The 19,708-nt window shown below is 42.7% G+C and overlaps 1 protein-coding gene across 1 annotated transcript in view; it reads right to left on the reverse strand.

Annotated features, from left to right (window-relative positions):
- Positions 1 to 3,193, reverse strand: part of LOC149474368 (uncharacterized) — a 113,416-nt gene extending 110,223 nt beyond the window's left edge. The window contains exon 1 of the mRNA XM_089667665.1: positions 3,034 to 3,193. Coding sequence (XP_089523791.1) covers positions 3,034 to 3,193 — 160 coding nt within the window. The remainder of the gene's footprint in view (positions 1 to 3,033) is intronic.
- Between the last annotated feature and the right edge of the window lie 16,515 nt (positions 3,194 to 19,708).

A 19,708-nucleotide genomic window follows, 5' to 3' on the forward strand; every position in this document is an offset into this window, starting at 1 on the left:
CACTGACCACAAGTTTAAGGGGGCATGCCATCCACCATGTAAGGCTGCATTCTGACTATCAGTGTAATGACGACCTAACCAACAGTGTATGGGGGAATGCTGAGTGGAGATAGCACACTGACCACCTAAGGAGACACTTAACTCCTGACCACTGCACTCTGCAAGTTGTGCTGTGCAAGTACATAGTCCTTACCCCTGTGCTCTGATTGGGACACTGTATGCTGTATGTTGTTCATTACATGGTTCTGACTGCTAAACTGTATACCCTACATAATCCTATTCTATTTACATAACTTTTTTTTTTAAGTCATAGAAGCTTTGATTATGTATTTGTTTTCTACTGTTGGGGCATGAAAGCTTTTTAAAAGAATTTACCAGGCCCTGGTCTGACTCACAAAGGTTGAGAACCACTAGTGCAGATAGTTATATAGTGACCTTACTCTTTTCCTTTTGAGACCGTATACTGTTTATAAGTTGTAGTTCTTTTTTGTCTTGTTTTGAAGCTGCCTGTGCTTTTCTTCCTTTATTTTGGAATCTATGTGATTACCTTATGCTGAGTGAAAAACTGCAAGTGATCTGGCAGACCTGCATTTATTCCAAGGCCAATATACCTCTAAGGACACATGATTAAGAGGATTTATTGGACCTTATATATCGCAAATGTGTGTGTTTTTTCTGGGAATCATAATATTTTGTGATTAACCACTGCACAAAGAGGTTGAGGACAAGGAACATGTATGCATTTTCCCTGGGAAAGGTTAACCGCTACGTAAGTACAGTTATTACCCACTATCTTGCGTAGCTGAAGATGGTGTGGTGTCAGCCACCTCTCAGCCTGGGCCTGGAAAACTGGTCTGGAAAATTTAGCCTGAGATGTTGCATATCCTGGAGTCTTTGGGAGGGACTGCTGGTTCTGGGGAGTCAAAGGATGAGGCTAGTGATAAGGAAGGGGTACAAGGGACTGATGAAGGATATGTAGTGTTCCTGCCCATGCTTACTAGACCACTGTCTTTGGTCATATGTATTCTGTCACTGACAGAGTGGTCTAAGGGCACAGACACATTGGGGGCGATTTACTAAAACTGGTGCACACAAAATCTGGTTTCAATCAGCTTCTAGATTTTATTGTCAAGGCTGAAGTTAGAAGTTGATAGGTCACTATACAGATTCTGTGTGCACCAGTTTTAGTAAATCTCCCTCTTTATGTGCCACATGCTGGCGGAAGGCAGGGATGGCCTTCCATGCAAAATAGTGGAAGCTTGGTGCCTGCCACTCTCATGGAATAGGGGCAGCTGCAGTATTAGCAAAACTGGCATTATGACACTGGCATGGGGGTGATCTGGGGACATGTTTTTTTTCCACTCTAATAGGTGTGTAGAAGAGACACTTGCTGTGGGATACTTGCTGTTCTAGATGGTGGGGTGGGTTTAAGAGCCTTCATTTTTTTTATCAACCCTAGTATGGTCTCAAGACCCTTTTCCCACTTGACATAGTGTATACTAAACCAATGGATCCCTTTGTCCCTGTCACTGGAGGCCTCTGTGGTGCAGAGTCATGTGCTTATGAAACCCAAATGGCTGATACTTTACCACAGCTGATATACTGCAGTCAGATATTGCAGGTCACAGTCGTACTGCCAGCAGCAGATAAAGTCCATACTGCAGAACTCTGTAGCACAGCCCTGGGGATAACAGTGTCCTGAATCTGTGGAGCAGTGGTGCCAGATGGATTTGGACGACTGCTCACTCCTGTCATCTGTGAACTACCTCTTGACAAAGGGAAAAGAAAATAAATCCTTTCATCCCTCCAGTTGATGGCACCAACAGATGGTGTGCTACTTCATCATCATCATCTACCACCTCCTCATGACTGGTGCCCACTTTGCATCAAGCTACAGCTGCAAAAACATCAGTGATTCTTACTGCTCCTTGTCCTTTGTTCCCTGACTGCTGTGTGGTGGAATGCTTCTTTCCCTCTGTGGTCCTGGTGCTAGCCTCATCATCCTCTATATCTGAAAAAAAAGAATGCTTGCACATGACCAAGATCTTTCACTTTCAGCAAATCAATAAACATATGATCCAATAGTTTCAGTGAGTTTTCATAGACAGTTTGCAAAGCTATGAAGGGATCAGCAGAAGAGTACAAAGAGTAAGGGCAGCTTTTCTTGTGTCAGCATAAAATGTATGCTGCATAGCCTGAAACAAAAAAAGGCCTTTGGCAACAGAAAATAAGATATTCCTTTGCTAAAATATAAACTCTGAAACAGTATGGTTAAGTTTAGACTTGCATCTAAACTGCTGTGCCGCTAAAAAGCAATCCATGTTTACATTGTTTTTCAGAGACATTTGACCAGTTTTAACCCCGTAATTGCCAAACCAACTCATCGCAACCCTGCGCATTGCAGACAGTTGCGGGGTGTGTGAGGCATTTCCCAATTCACTAGAACACTGAATATGATAGTTTTTGCTTCTGGGGTGAAGCAAAGCATTGTGACTGCGGCATGTAAACACCCGAATCCACTGCCTTTGCAGCTTAAGGACAGGCAGTTGGGGCACTAAAAATGCAGCTTAAGTTCCCCCTGTAAGTAAGTCTAACTGAGCCCAAACCCCTAACCTAATCTTTTTTAATCTAGCAAAGAAAGAAAATAAAATGACTAGACCGTAAAAAATAATAAAAGATTATAAAAAAGATAAAAAAGATAGCAAGAAGGGCCCAGCAGCCAAGCAGAAATTACAGTTGTTGCTGACACACACAGTAAAAGTAAGAGGTTACACAATAATATTAACCCACCACTCTGCAATCCCCAGAAACCTAGTGCAATGTAGCACAGGATAGTAGCTAACTCTCCTTGCACAGACTGTTAGCTCAACTTAAACTACTTCAAACACACACTGACGGGGGGGCGTGTCCAAGATGGCGACCGGAGCGGCCGTATAATCTGGAGCTCCGGCGCCTAACTCTGCAATCCGTTGCCATCCGTGCAGCGGCGGATCACAGCGGAGCAGCGGAGGGCCCTGGTATCATCCCGAATACCTGGGGAGCAGACTCCGGGTGACATTTCTGCCCTTCGTGGCGGCGGACATCCGCGGCCTGGTGCGGCCACGTGGGCCGGGGCTCCGGCACCTTTCATCCGCGCCCGCTGCCATCCGGGCTGTGGGGGATCACCCAAGGACGTCTGCAGCGTCCACTGCATCTCAGAGGCTGTGAGAGGGACGCCGCTGAATGTTGCTGCTCCCCGCGGCGGCGGTGACTTCTGCGGCCTATATTATCTGCCGGAGGCCTCCTTCCACATGATCACAGTGAGTGGGGGGTACAAGTGGCATCTTCTTAGAAAGATCTCCCCACAGTGGTTTGGGGAGTGGGCCTCACATCAATAGCCCCAGAGCCCACCTTCTTCCGAGCCCACGGCCCCTGTTAGGCTCGGAGGCCTACTGGAGCCTTGATACTGCCCCGGAGGGTATCTTCCTGCAGGGCCCTGTGCTCAGAATTGGGGATCCTCTGATTCTTGCTACCCACCTATCCCTCTCGTGTCCTAAGGTGGGATCTGGTGCCATCACCCTGCTCCGGAGTGAAAGTTTTGCTGGTGGCTGTGACATGTTCTACATACCCTCTCGAGGCTTGTTAAATATTTTTACAATATAAAGTTCTCACAGATGGATTTAACAGCAGTCATGTAACTACCACCCTAAACCTATTATGGGCGCTATAGATCCCCTGGGGTTATAATCTCTATTCACTATTTAATTGTCAGTTGATCACCCCCGGGAGATTCCTTGTATGCCGTCCACCAAGAAAAAAAAGGGGCAAGCTCAAAAGTCCCTCACGACATACCTACTTAAGGCTCACGAGATTTGCGGCATGTCTCCAGTCTACAGAGCAAGCATCCCTGTCCGATCCCACACAGGATACCACCGCTCCCTTATCGGCCTCGGTCAGTGTAAATGCACAGCAACTCACAAAAGGGGACTTGGAGTCCTGTTTGGAAACTATGTATGCCAAACTAGCCACCAAATTTCAATCAGAATTGCTTAAAAGCACTAATGTTCTCTCTCAGGAAATAGGCACGCTGGGCTCTAGGAGAGACCGCTTGGAAACCAAACACGATGAACTTAGCCTGGCCTATGGAGAACTTTCCAGAAAGCATGACCATTTACAAACTGCCTTTTCACAACTGCAGGCGCAGGTCGAGGATCTTGATAATCGCAATCGCAGGAATAATCTGCGAATCAGGGGAATCCCGGAGTCTATGTCGGATCTTTCATCAATTATAACCAAATTATTTCAATCACTCCTTCCAGATCGTGACCCTAGGTCTTTTGCCTGTGACCGCATCCACAGAGCCCTACGCCCTAAACCTCCTGCTGACAGGCCGCCTAGGGATATTGTCCTGTGCATGAAGGATTTTCTGACCAAGGAAGAAATACTCAGAGCTGCTCGCAATACCTCAACAATTTCCTTTGAAGGCTCGGTTTTACAAATCTATCCTGATGTTTCCCCGGCCACGTTGGAGAAACGTAGAAAAATGAAAGAAGTTACAACTGCCCTGTTCTCAGCTCGTATCCGCTACAAGTGGGGCTTCCCTTTTAAGCTGATAGTTCCACATAATGGGAGCACATATATAGCTACATCCCCTCCTGAAGGTAGAGCAATCTTGGCCAAATTGGGCTTGGCAGATACCCTGTCACCTCAACGTCCACCCTCCACCCCTCGTATCTCTCCTATTTGGCATACCCCTTCCCCACGGAGGGATAGAAGGAGAGTCGGACAAGAACCGGGTTGATGGGTCCATTCTCACTTGCCTAATATCCACTGTCTTGATAGTCTTTGGTCCTGTCTGTTGTCTTTTATGACTTTACCAAGATTTGGGACACAGGGATTTTGCTCTCTATTTCTTACATTGTCAGGTTGTGTATTTCTATGGTTGCTGCTGTGATATTTTTGCAATACTGAGTTTTATGTATGCCTTGCATTGATAACTGGACAAGTTAAGGTATAACAAGGCTCACTGGACCCTCCTAATTATGCCCATTAATTCATGGTTTTACAACTCTTTGACACATTACCCCACCCTGCCTCCTGACATGGCCGGAGGTGTCACCGCCCGATTGCGGGGTGGCAGCTCTGTTTCCCATGTTCTAAGGAGACAGGTTTTGGGCCCATTTGGCCCTTCAATGTTTGAACTTTTTGTTTTATCAGGTATGATAAATTTTCTGCCTGATCCATGTTCTTCGGTTACCCTTTCAAATATAGAAGCTATTAAAGCTTCTTCTCCATTGTTTTTCGCTTTCTCTTTTCTCAAAACTTTAGTGTATGAGGATGGTATTGTGTCGGTCTGTGGAAGTCACAACCCCCATGTTGGGGTCTGGCAGTCCCCTAGGCTGGTTCTGCCACCTATACGTCTGTCAGATGCAGACCTGCGGGTCTCTATGTCTAGTCAAAAAATTTTAGGGGATATCCTTGCAATATGTACTTTTATGATGATAGTGACAAGCTCTGTTTGTAATGGTAATTCAATGTATTTCGCATAATGTCCAGGGTTTCAATTCACCGAATAAGCGCAAAACAGCCTTTCTTCAATATAAACGATTAGGAGCTAAAATTATCTTTTTACAGGAAACACATTTTGCAGCCGCAAAACACCCAACATATTTTCATAGATCCTATAGGCAGGGGTATTATACCCTGCATTCCTCCAAGAGTAGGGGAGTGGCCATCTTTCTACATAACTCATTCCCCTTTGAGGTTCAACATGTGTATCGTGATCCAGACAGTAGGTTTATCATTCTTAAAGGCACCCTTTCGGGTCGAGAACTTACAATTGCTAATGTCTATGCACCGAATTCAGCACAAGCTACCTTTTTTTCCAAATTTTTTGGTGCTCTGGATAAGTTTTTGTCCCCCCATCTATTGGTGGGTGGCAATTTTAATCTGGTGGCAAATCCTCTTTTGGACCGTAGCTCCTCCTCGCACACATCCCAAGCTTTCCCAAAATCCCTCACTAAGAAACTAGATGCCCTCCAGTTGGTGGATGCCTGGAGAGCGCATAACACGGGAGCCAGGGATTATACCTTTTATTCCCACCCACATGACTCTTATGCTAGATTAGACTCTATTTATTGTACCCCTATTTTGTTAGCTAATTCTAGGATAGCTAGTATTCATTTGAGCCCCTGGTCGGATCACAGTATTGTGGCCTTATCTATCACGTTTGTGGGATTGGCACCTACTCCCTTCTCTTGGAGACTCAATGACTCTATGTTGACTGATACTGACTCTCGCAGGAGGTGGTTACATCTCTTCAGGAATATTTTCAATCTAATTCAACCCCTGATATTTCCCCAGCCACACTCTGGGTAGCCCACAAGGCGGTCTTACGAGGCCGACTTATCTCCATGGCTTCAACCAGAAATAAAAAACGTTGGCAACAGATATTACTTTTAACCCGAGAATTAGAAGCACACTATAGAAGCCACGTAGCGAATCCATCTTTACTCAATAAACAGCTATTGTCCCAAAAACGCTTGGAACTGAATGCCCTGCTTTCCCAAAAAACTGAAAAGGCCCTCCGCTGGTCGAAGGCCTCGTTCCTATTACATAGCAACTCAGCATCTACCATGTTTGCGAGGAAATTGAACCATTCTTTACGCCCCCCACACGTGTATAAATTGCGTACCAATTCGGGTGCTATCTCATCTTTACCTCAGGAAGTCTTGGGCATTTTTGAAAAATTTTATTCTAAACTACTAGCTCCCCCACAGTCAGATTCTGTTTCTCTCTCAGATTCATGGCTGGATTCTATACCCCTTCCTGTTCTCACATCATCTCAGATTGCCTCTCTTAATGCCCCCTGTACTTTAGAGGAAATAACATGTGCGATAGGTGCGCTGAAACGCTCTACTGCGCCGGGTCCTGATGGATTTACTGCTAGCTATTATAAACATTTTGGCTCTACGTTGGCTCCACACTTGATAACTTTATTTAATGATGTTTTACAGGGGGGTAAGTTCCCCGAGGAGATGTTGTTGGCTAACATGTCTCTAATACCCAAGCCACAGAAAGACCATTGGTCTGCCGCAAAACTATAGACCAATCTCAGTAATGAATAACGATCTGAAGATATTTAGCCGTATTTTGGCGAATAGGTTGGCTCCTATCATCTCCTCTTTGGTTTCTCCAGACCAGTCGGGTTTTATTCCCGACAGATTTATTACTGATAACATTCGTCTCACTCTAAACGTTATTCAAGATGCCAATTTACATTCCAAAGAGGTTCTGTTGATGAGTTTGGACATAAACAAGGCCTTTGACAGTGTTCTCTGGCCCTACTTGTTCTCCTTGCTACAGAGGATGGGCTTCAGTGATGGGTTTTTGGCAGGCATACATGCCCTATACGACTCTCCTAAAACAAGAATAAGGCTTCCTGGCTGTAACTCTGACTTTTTTACATTAGGTAGAGGTACCCGTCAGGGTTGTCCTCTTTCGCCCCTTTTGTTTGCGCTGGTGTTGGAACCTTTGGCATTGGCGATCAAATCACATTCGGATATTTCTGGCTATTCATTATTAGTTTCACATTTTAAGCTGAGCATGTATGCTGATGATGTTATGCTTTTTATTACTAACCCTTTGACTTCTTTGCCTAATTTATGTGTAGTATTGAATGATTTTGCTAAAGTGTCAGGTCTCACCGTTAACTTTACCAAATCAGTGATTATGCCTGTTAATGTTCCTGACTCCCTAAGTGTATCTCTCCGTAGTTCTTTTCCTTTTCGCTGGGTCAAAGACAGGATATCCTATCTGGGGATTAATCTTACTCCCAGATACTCGGATATGTTTACAGCTAATTATCCACCGTGTGTGTCACGTCTCTCTACTCTACTGAAGATTTGGCATGGATATCATATCTCCTTTCTGGGTAGAGTCACGGCGGTTAAAATGAATATCTTGCCCAAACTGCTTTATCTTTTTAGAGCACTTCGAGTTCCGGTCTCAAAAACGTTTTTGGATCATTTTCAGCGGACTATTAATAATTTTATTTGGGGGAACAAGCATCCACGTTTTGCTTCATCCATTTTGTATCGCTCACAACGGAAGGGAGGTCTCGGTCTTCCCAACTTTTGGCTATATTATCTTTCGGCTCGTTTTGCACAATTATCACAATGGGCTACTATTAACTCTCAAATCCCATGGATTAAATTTGAGTCTCAATCGATACGTCCTTTTTATTTACCGGGATTTTTATGGTCTAAAATCTCCCCCCGATCACTTACTTTTTATAACTCCATAGTGACCCACTCGCTGACACTTTGGTCCAGATATAAGGCTAAATTGAGTTTAGTCTCCCATATTCCCCCAGGTGTTTCATTTTTTGGTGATCCTACTTTTGTTGTAGCCTTTTCTTCCCCTCACATGTTTCGTTGGTGGTATGATCGATCCTTTATCAGATTATCTGATTTCCAAAGAGGAGGATCTTACATTTCCTTCGATATGCTGCGCGTGTTATTTGATGTTCCTCTTCGTGAGTACCTCCGTTATAGACAGATTAGGCACTTTTTTAAGGCGCACTTTGGCCTTACCCCATCCTCTCCGATCTCTTTTTTTGAGCGTATCAGCCGTGACTCTCCCAGAGGTAGGGGTCTTATTTCAGATCTTTATCACCAATTTTTGTTCTGTCTTTTTCATGCTCCCCCTTTATACAGACAAAGATGGGAGGAGGATTGTGGTATCACTTTTTCAGATGAGGATTGGGATTCTATGGTGGATAATATATGCAAGAGCTCTTGATCTCTTTCGGTTCGAGAGACATCCCTTAAAGTTTTAACCAGATGGTATTATACCCCGTCAAGACTACATGTATTGTTTCCACAAACATCCCCTTTATGTTTCCGGGGCTGTGGCCGCACAGGTACTTTGGTCCATATTTTTGGGATTGCCTGAACATATCTTTGATCTGGCGTAAGATATCTGAGGTGGCTACTTCACTATCGGGCACCCCAATACAATTGTCCATACAGACCTGTTTATTGGGGGCTCATATCCCAGGGGTCTCTGATACCAATCTGAGATTGATACATACACTATGTATTGCCACTTTATGGTCCATTGCCCTACATTGGAGGTCCAATGTTGTACCCTTGGACTCCGTTTTACACAGAATTGACGCTGTAATGCTTATGGAACGTATTCATTATACCCTACTGGATAAGATGCACTTATACGATAAAAAATGGGAGTCCTGGAAAGATTGTAGACATATATTGCATACTTAACAACATCCCCAGTAAAAGTTGGTTGACATATATTGTTGATAGATGTATCACTCAATCTCTTTTATCATTTAGGTCTTTCATGCACTCATAACTTCCTTTTTTCCTCTATCTTCTTTTTTATGTTAATATACTTTTATGTATTGTACATTTCAAATATGCTTTATTTTTGTTGACAATATCACTTTCAAATGTGCTGTTGTTTTACTGCCTACTTATGTACAATAAAATCGTTTGTAAACAAACACACACTGACAAATGGCTACAGTGGCATTTTATAGTGAGGAACTGGCACATACCAAAGGCCCCATTACTGGCCATTCTAGCCTTGCTGACCACAGTTAAAAATGTAGGCAGTGAATTATGGGTCCTTTAATACTCTTCATTTACCCAGAAGAAACATACCTTTAATAATCTATAATTATTTTTCTTGCATTGGAAATTTGCTTGAAAAAAAAAATTACATGGCAGAACAATGACCTAATGCTAATCCCTTGTTGTTAAATAATGCCATGTGATTATCGTGGTGGTCAATAGTGTCAATCAGCACTGACAATTTTGTATCTATCAATCATATTAGCTTTTACATTTTATTGTATTTTCTTGTTATCCTTATTCACAAAAACCGTTTTATGCAAGAAAAAAATAGTAATGCAATTTTAAACTGGGGGTTTCAAAAACAAAATAAATTTAATTTTAATACAAGAACAAGCTGAGACAATAAAGCAATCCATTACTGATCCAGTCTGCACATTTGCTTCAGTTGTATGCATTTAAATAACCATGTTTCCAGAGCCACTAAACATAAATTACTGGTATGTTTGCATAAAGCAGTTGTAATAGCACGCATAGGTGACTTTAACACTTTTCAAGAGATTATCAGAAAACCGATACCTAAAATAAAGGCAATATCGAGTGGAGTGGTATTATGCAGTTAAATTCTCAACTAATTTTCCAATAGCAGAAAATTATGGGCATTGTGGTGCCATTCTTTTCCACAAAACGGCTGTTAGTATAGAGTAATTGGCTGCACAACAAAGTGACATAAATATAATTTAAATAATCCAAGATATGAACAAGCCCCTTGGATAAGGTCACATTATACCTGTTAGGCATCTTTATTACACAAAATTAAGTTGTGTACTAAGATTTGACAAAAGAATAACAGCAAAAAAGAAAATGTTTCTAAAGTTTGAGGTACAAACAGCAATTTATGAGAATTTGTACAAATTCTAGAATGTAGGGAAGGTTATGGTAAAGTGTTATAACTTTGATAAAGATTCGTAAGAACATCTTGTTGCTGGACAAGTGCTGATGGGGCTTGTAGTTCCCCAAAGTATGCATAAATAAGTAGCTAAGAACTGTTGCATATTTACTTGTTCTATCAGATCACTGGATAGTATTGTCACAGAAATATTCAATACACAAAATAAGCAAACCAAAATGCTTCAAATCAGATATATACTACATCATAGGGTAGAGGTTTAGTATATTGTTTACATAATTACATAGTTAATCTGGTTGAAAAAAGACACCAAAAAGTCCATTCAGTTCAAATAAAAACACACACACACGCATAGAAAACCTCCATATACACTAACCTCTACCTACAGATGATCTAGTTCTCCAGTTCCCGATATCCTTTTTTTATCAGTTTAGGGAAGAGTGAGGAAGGAATTGACTTAGGTAAGTGAAGGAGATTGGCGTCTGACCTAAGGTCTGTACTGTTAGGTGCGTATGGGATGATGATGGTGAGATGGAGTAGTTCATCCCAATTTGTTGAACCTCTTTACAACCACCCAACACATGTGAATCAGCAAGAGGGTGGCCTTTAACTCCCATATGCTGCACATACTGTATGTGTCACTGCTGAGAATGTGCTCACAGAAAGACAGCTCTCAGTTACAGACAGCTCTGTATCTGAGCTACAGATCGGGCTGATCCTTCCCACCCCAAATGTTCAAAACTCTTTAATGGATAACAAAATGTTTAAACATTTTCTGCCATCCATTTAAACAGCAGAGACTATTTGTTGGTAAACTGATTTTTCTAGAACACTCAACATATAATTACAATACAATATTTTTTTCCATTAGAATAGCTTAGTGACTGCAAAGCTCAATCCCAGTCTTCACAGGACTGAGATTGAGCTCTGCAGTTATATTTGCAGCAGTTGTTTTCTTATTCCAGGTCACAATCCTGCTCAATGTCCTTTTGTCTCTTTCGGTCAGATAACCATGTCGACCGCACTTATACTTATCAGATGACGTCTTCCTGGAAACTGTATATGCCGTCATAACCTTTGATACTGTACCTTTCAGCGCGGCAAATAAATTGGCAGTCACAGAGGCATCAGCTACGCAGGCACCAACAATTTGCCCTCTTTTAAGCTCAGTAAGCTCTGACATGACTCCATTTTACTAGCAGCACACACAGTGAATGACAAAAGTGGGGCTTCCCACCTGTTAGCTAGGTGTTTCATCACACAGCAAAAGAATGTTACATCACTTCAGCTTTCAAGGAGGGCCGGTGTAACAGGTAGCTCCAGCTGGGGTTTGCAGGAAGTAATGACCATAGATCACCAGGCAGGAACCAAGAACTGGAACATGGTGACACTTGCTTGGCAGACAGGAGTGTAGCCAGGACACAACCTAAAAGGTCATCAACAGCCAGGCAGCAAGGTACAGGAACATCAGGCAGAGACGGAGTCAGGATACAAGTTAGGATCGGTACACACCCGGGCAGCAAGGTACAGGAACTCAAGACAGGAGCAGAGTCAGCATATAAGCCAAAGTCACAGTAGGGAGGCAGAAATCCAAGGACAGGTCAAGGGCAAATCGAGTCATGCACAGGTAAGCAAGTAAAGCAGGTCAAGGCTCAGGCAAAGCAGGAACTAGCTGAAGACCACTCCCCCCCCCCTTTCTCCCAGCCCTCTCCGGTGTTGTTATCCTCAGTGCACAGAGGAGAGCAGAGGACAGCAAGGCTCAGGACGGAAGGTGGGAGGAGGAGCTGGCCAAATGAACTTGTCATATTGAACCATAGGTGATTGGTTGCTAGGACCAACTTAGTAGACCTATTCGTTTTCAAATAATTACACTGCTGCCTTCCACTCTCTTATGTGCACTGAGGATGACAGCAGCAGTGGAGAAGGCTGGTGTCTCTCTGTTGAGAGACATGTGGTCTGGGTGATGACAGAGATCACAGGCAATCAAGGCACAGCAGGAAAGCTCCAGAGCTATAAAACCCCCAGCCTAGCTGGTGCCTAGCTGTCTGTTAGCTGCGCAATCTGATATATCGTAGAAGCGTAAACCAAGTCCTTCACAGAGTTCAAAAGACATTCCAAGGGGTCGTAAAAATAGACTTACATTTAAAAACTCACTTTTTCATATAAGTGATATCTTCAAATAGGACGTAATTACACAAACATGGAGCACATATTCGGACGGCTGACGTTAATACAAATTCTCTGGTATATTACACCCCTATCTGACATATACTGGAGAGCAGAAAATTATATCTCCTGAACCATTCAAGTGAATATTTCATATCTAGACGTTCCACAGATGCGTCTACATATTAATCTACTAGTGGCAAAGCTGCTAAATGCCCAGAGAATAAGTTATGAATCATAATAGAAGCTATGAGAGTTTTTTGGTCATAACTTAGGTCTCCACCTACACCTCCCTCCCCAAATGAGGCGATTGGTTTACTGCTCCGGGGAGACACCCTGTGGAATTGCTAGAAAAAGCTGAGCTGTGTGTGTGAGAAAAAACATCGAAACTGACAGTGGGAGAAAAAAGCATCCTTTTGGCTCTGAAATTTGGAAGCTACTAAAATCAAGGCTGACTGGCAAGTACTTTAACCCTCTAACTTCTCTCTGTTATCTCTTATCTGTGCTATTGTTCTCTGTATATTTATAAATATATATATATATATAGGCTACATCTTTTCTGTAAATTTTGTTATTGCACCCTTTTGACCTTTTAGTAATAAATCTTATTTTCTGAAAGTGTTGAACTGTTTCTAAAGCTCCTTAATACAACTAAGAATCCCTGCCTCTGAAGAACGCTACTGTGTGTTTTAAACGTCTGCATACATCTGTCTGCGGTGACATTGTGTATACAAACGATTATTCAAACATCACAGTGTATTGCTAATATTGTCGAGTTTCCTCTTTCTCTGTACAAAAAGGAGGTGGTGGCAGTGTGAAGGGTTAATTGTGTAATTAACCTGACACAGTAACAATTGCTCCCAGGCTGCAGGTACACAGATTGTAGTCCATTAGCTGGAAAATATTTGTGCAGGGTGCAGCTGGGCATGGCATTGTTACTCACGTGACAGCGCAGTTTTAGATTGGCTAGTCCTTCGGTCACGAGTTTGGTGAGAAGGGCTGGGGTCTGACGCCGCGATCGTCACACAGCCGCCTTAGGGCACCAGGGTAGCTGGGAGGCAGAAAACTCCCAATCCCCAGCCACTTGCTGGGAGTTCAGATTTTTAACCACTTGTCTACTGGCACTTTCACCCCCTTCCTGCCCAGGCCAATTTTCAGCTTTCAGCACTGTCGCACTTTGAATGACAATTGCGCGGTCATGCAACACTGTACCCATTCAATTTTTTATCATTATTTTGAGACAGATAGAGCTTTCTTTTTTTGGTATTTAATCATCACTGGGTTTTTTTATTTTTTGCTAATAAAGCCAAACATAACCTGAAAATTTTGAAAAAAAAAAGTTTTCTTAGTTTCTGTTATAAAATGTTGTAAATGAGTAATTTTTTGCCTTCACTTATGTGCACTAATGAGGCTGCAGTGATGGGAACTGATAGGCTACACTGATGGGCAGTGACAGGCTGCACTTATGGGCACTGACAGGCGGCACTGATGACCACCAATGAGGAGGCATGGTAGGTGGTACTGATTAAAATTTTGAAAAAAAAAGTTCTTAGTTTCTGTTATAAAATTTTGTAAATGAGTAATTTTTTGCCTTCACTGATGTGCCCTAATGAGGCTACAGTGATGGGCACTGATAGGCTACACTGATGGGCACTGATAGGCTGCACTGATTGCCACTAATGAGGAGGCATTGGTAGGTGGTACTGATGGGCATTGACAGGCATCACTGGTGGGCATTGACAGACATCACTGATGGGCACTGAAAGGCAGTACTCATATATGTCACTGATAGGCAGCACTGACAGGTGGCACTGATAGGCTGCACTGACTGGCACTGATAGGTGGCACTGACTGGCACTGTTAGGCGGCACTGACTGGCACTGTTAGGCGGCACTGATAGGAGGCACTGGTTGGCAGCACTCATAGGCGGCATTGACTGGCACTGAAAGGCAGCTCAGATGGGCACTAATATGTGGCATTAATGTGCACTGGTAGGCACTGATATGTGACATTGATGTGCACTAATGGGCACTGATAGGTGGCATTGATGGGCAATGACAGGTGGCACTGAAGGGGCTACACTGATCAGTGTAGATGTCCCCTCTGAGGAATGCCGATTACCGGCTCTCCTCTCCTCACGAGCTGTCAGCGCGACAGCTCATGAGGAGAGGATAACCGGCATTTCCTTATTTACATGTGATCAGCTGTGATTGGACACAGCTGATCACATGACAGAGCCAAAGTCATCAGCTCTTTCCACTGATCGGTGATCCGCTGTGTCCCAGGGACACAGCACAGCACCAATTGCCGTGCTCGAGAGAATGAAAGAACCACCGCGCTCCCATAATTTCATTAAATGGTGGGCAGAAGGCGGTTAAAATACCTGCCTTCTGAAGATCCCCTTTATTGTCCTCTTGGAGCAGCTGAAAGCTAGCATCTCCTCCTTGCCCTCCCACCAGCGTAAAGCTGCCTCCCCCACTGCCCCTCCCATCCTTGTTCCTCCTTTTTTTCTGCTGACCCTCCCTCAGGTGCTCCCCTTTCAACAGGGCTCCTAAAGAAAAATAAAAACTACTGGCACCATCCACTGCCCTATTGACACCAGCCCCTGCTCAACTGACACCATCCACTGCTCTACTGACTGACATAACCTCTGCCCTACTGACACTGTCCACTGCCCTACTGACTGACACTGTCCATTTTTAAGGTAGGCTAAGTTTGTATTTTTACAGTGACATTTGTTTTATTATATTTTTCTACATATTCCTAGCTATTTAGTTAGGCCTTGCTAGTTCTTTTTTTTTTTTTTTAAATGGCGCTGATCTTTGATCTCTTTCATGTTGTTCAGGTAGATCTCCACCTCTCAAAGGTTGCCTACTCCTGGTCTACTCCAAGGTCACCATATGGATCTCCATGCCTCTTATCATTTTGTTGCCCTTCTCTGCACTTTCTCCAGTTCACCAATTTCCCTTTTTGTGAACAGGTGGCTGAAACAGAACTGCATATTTCCGATGAGGTTTTACTAATGATGTTTCTGAGAGGTGTAATAATTATTTTTCACATACTTGACAAAAAGCCTGAGCCAGAGACTAACTATGTTGTAAAAGCACTGCATTGAATTGATTTATTGGTTTTAGGAATAGATACAGAAAATTTGTATTCAGGTGCTGCTTTGTGAGTCTATGCAAACGACTCAGCACTTGCACATTACATAAATAGTAATTTCTTTTTATGTATTTCTTTATTTCGTTACACAGTAGGTTGTTAGGCTTTGAAAAGAGCACTTTGGTTTTATTATATTGTCAGTTTAAATGCAAATAATGCTAAGCAGAATTCTCATTTATTATACATCTTTATCTTTATTTCTGTTTAGCTTAACTAGCTAAAAAAAACATGAAGTGTGCACTGAGAGAATAAATGAACAATGAATGACATTGTTATGGATTTGAGTATCTGCTCCTTAAACCACCCTAAACACATCACATACAGCTGTTACAACAGGATGAAGAAGATTGTTAAATAAGGATATTATATTGTTTCACATGCAGTGATGATCTATATGCATCAATATCCCACCAACGCACATATTGAAAGTCATTATCATGCATGGGGAAACTTTATATTACCAATGCATTTCTCGGAGCAAAAGTGATTTTAGAAGCTTTGGGTGGCAAGTGGAAGTTTGCTGTCCTACTGGGACAGATTTTCAACAACATTTTCAAATGAAATATCTGAAATACTTCAAATATGTCTACAAAGTCACATTGCTTATGGAAGTTTTCTTACTTTTATGCATTTAATCTCTTTTTTTTCAGTTTTTTTAAATGCATGACAACAAATTTTTCAGAAAAAAAACAATTCAAGGATTGTAAGCATTTATTGTATAGTGTAGTGTACTATATTATGTAGTCCTTTTTTGAAGGAGGGGGGGAGTAACGACAAATGGCACTTCCCAAACAGGACAGTGGGCTGTACATATAGGTAAATAAGAGAATCAGGACTTTCACTGAGTGGAAGAGTGGTTTAATAATAAAGTTGGCAATGCCGCAACCCAGGACAAGGCATTCGCGGCCACGGCTGTCAATCATCGGGTCCCGGCCGGTGATTACTCGCCAGCGCCCGGTGATTGCCAAGCATCTCCGACGGGGAGGAGAACTGTTTGCAAACAAAATAGTTCTCCTCCCTGTCATCTCGTGCACATTGCTTTGGATGGCTGTGCACCAGCTCGTACACACTGCTTTGGATGGCTGTGCACAGCACAGCCATGCAAAGCAGTGTGCTTACAGTGAAGCACGGGGACACAGAACATAGTTAAACAGCACACAGTTAACCCTTTGATCGCCCCACATGTAAATCCCTTTCTGCCCAGTTCCATTAGCACAGTGTCAGTGCTTTTTATTAGCACTGATCACTGTATTGGTGTCACTGGGGATGTCAGTGACACCAGTGACACCAAGTCAGTTCCCCCCAGTGTCAGAATGCTCACCGCAGTCCTGCAGTCCCACTATAAGTCGCTGATCGCCACCATTACTAGTAAAAAAAAAAACTTGTAAATGCTATAACTATCACGTAAACCAATTAATTTACACGTATTTGGATTTCTTTTTTTTTAGCAAAGACATGCAGCAGAATACATTTTGGCTTAAATTTATGACAAAATTAGATTTTTTAAATTTTTTTACTGGACATGTTTAATAGCAAAAAGCCAAAAATATTTTTTTTTCCTCAAAATTGTTGGTCTATTTTTTTTTCGTATTGCGCAAAAAACAAAAAACACAGAGGCGGTCAAATACCACTGAAAGAAAGCTCAGGTCATAGGGAAAAAGGACATATATTTAATTTGGGTGCAGCGTTGCATGACCGCACAATTGTCAGTTAAAGTAACACAGCGCCGTAATGCAAAAAATGGCCTGGTCAAGAAGGGGGGGGGGTTTAAATCTTCAGGAGGGCAAGTGGTTACATCCAGCAGATAACAGTAACCATAAATGTATACATGCACATCAGCATAAAATAATACAAGCTTTATATAAGAAGAGATTAAAAACAGTACAGACATCCAATATACAAAGAGATATTAACTGCAAAGGGCCTGATAGGAATCCAGGTGGAATTGTGTACATATACCCGGATATATATAGTTATTAATAGAAATACCTGCAGATAAATGTTGCAGCAAAGTCCAGTTGCAGGGGCCACTGAGGTTGATGCTGTGTCTGTCTTTAAGTTGGAAACAAGATTAGTGGTCATGGGGAGATCCTCCAACTGTTGTCCAACCAGCCTTGAACGGAGCTTCTCACAGGCGGGAACTGTGGTGTGGCACTGGCACTGGCACTCAGAGTTAGCCTATATGCACTGCACTTTAGCCCCTTCTTAGTAGTTTCTAATTTGACATGCAACCAGATATTAAACTCCCAGAAGTGGCCGTTGGATGTCAAATCTGGCTATAGCATATGCTGGTTATCAACCCCTAAGCTAAAACCAACTATAGAATCCCAGACCAGAAGGGGCAGGGTTAAGTAAAATAACAGGATATGTATATAAACTATATAGCAATAAACAGGTTCACCTACTAATATACTGGAAGGTGACCACTACATACTGTACATAAGGTAGCACAGACCAAGCTATCTGGCAATGCGCATGCAAGATAATATTAATAGGACAGAAACTTGTCTGTCACTAGGATTCAGATCAAGAAGGCATGTGCAGCTACAGTTAAACAGCCAGAACATAGGAACCAGTGTGCATGGAGCCTGAGTCTTTCCTTCTGGCCTGGATAAAATACAGTATTGGAGTAATGCAGCTCCTGTGGATATGTGGTATCAGCTCCTCTCTCTCACCACTTCCTTCTTCCAGGGTTTTTACCAAACAACCCAGAGATAGGAAGTGATGCACATACTTAACTGTGTGATTAACAAAAGCTATTTACAAATTCAAACAGTAGCATAGGGCAGCAGATCTCTACTTTTGTATAATCTATAGGGTTGTTTATGCATGATTCACCTGAATGATAATGTTATACAGAGGTTTGTTTCTACATACTGAATTCAGGATATGGATGCTGGATATCAGCAATTTCTTCATCATCCCTACAATGTTTAGTGCTCTTTTTGTGAAAGAAAAGTAAAAATACAAACACCCATGACCTTAAGCAGGATATACAGGCAGAGTTTTTTTCATTCAACCAGCTGGACGAACAAAAAAAAACCTCAAAGATGCCCGCATGCACATAATGATGTGAATTCAGGTATCTACCCCGCAGCAGTATTCTGATAGCAGTGATGGGTCATCTGCTCTCTATGTCAGAATACACACTGATCAGTGCTGCAACTATTGGCTGCATGCACTAATCTAATGCTGGTTTTCCAGCAGGACTGTTCAACAGAAGCTGGTCTAATGACTTGCTTCTATTGAACAGAGAGGAATACACATGGACAGAAAGTCGGCCAGTTCTGGCTGGCTGACTTTTCAGGGTTGGATCTAGTATGTCTGCTCTGTAAGTGCAGTAAAAACTGTCAGGGGGGGGGGGCAGAGAACGTAAGGTCAGCAGGGCAGTGGATAGGGTCAGCAGTTTGTAGGGCAATGTACAGGTGGTTATCAAAGCAGTGAATTGGGGGGGCAACAGGGCAGTGTGCAATGGGTCAGCAGGGCAGAGGATGAGACATCAGTAGTGCAGTGTACAAGGGTCAGTAGGACAGTGTACAGGAAGTTAGAAGGGCAGAGGATAGGGGTCAGCAGGGCAGATGACAAGGAGGGAGAACAGAGGTTGTCAGAGTAGAAGACAGGGTTCAGTAAGAAAGAGGATGAGGTTCAGCATAGCAGGGTACAGGGGGTTAGCAGGTAAGAGGACGGGGTCAGCAGAAAAGAGGACAGGGTCACTTCTTGCAGAGCTGTCAGGGCTCCACGTATGACCAGAGGTGTGTGGACTGACACAGGGAAACGCAGGCTTCAGGTATAGTGTAAATAAGACAATTTATTAAGACTAAACAACACAAACGCAGTGCAAGGTAAACATAACACAGTGCAAACAACCCAAACTCCAACAGATAACCATATA

This window comes from Staurois parvus, unplaced genomic scaffold (assembly GCF_062004578.1).
Source record: "Staurois parvus isolate SC_StPar_1 unplaced genomic scaffold, SC_StPar_1.0 ptg000006l, whole genome shotgun sequence".
NCBI classification, from domain to species: Eukaryota; Metazoa; Chordata; class Amphibia; order Anura; family Ranidae; genus Staurois; species Staurois parvus.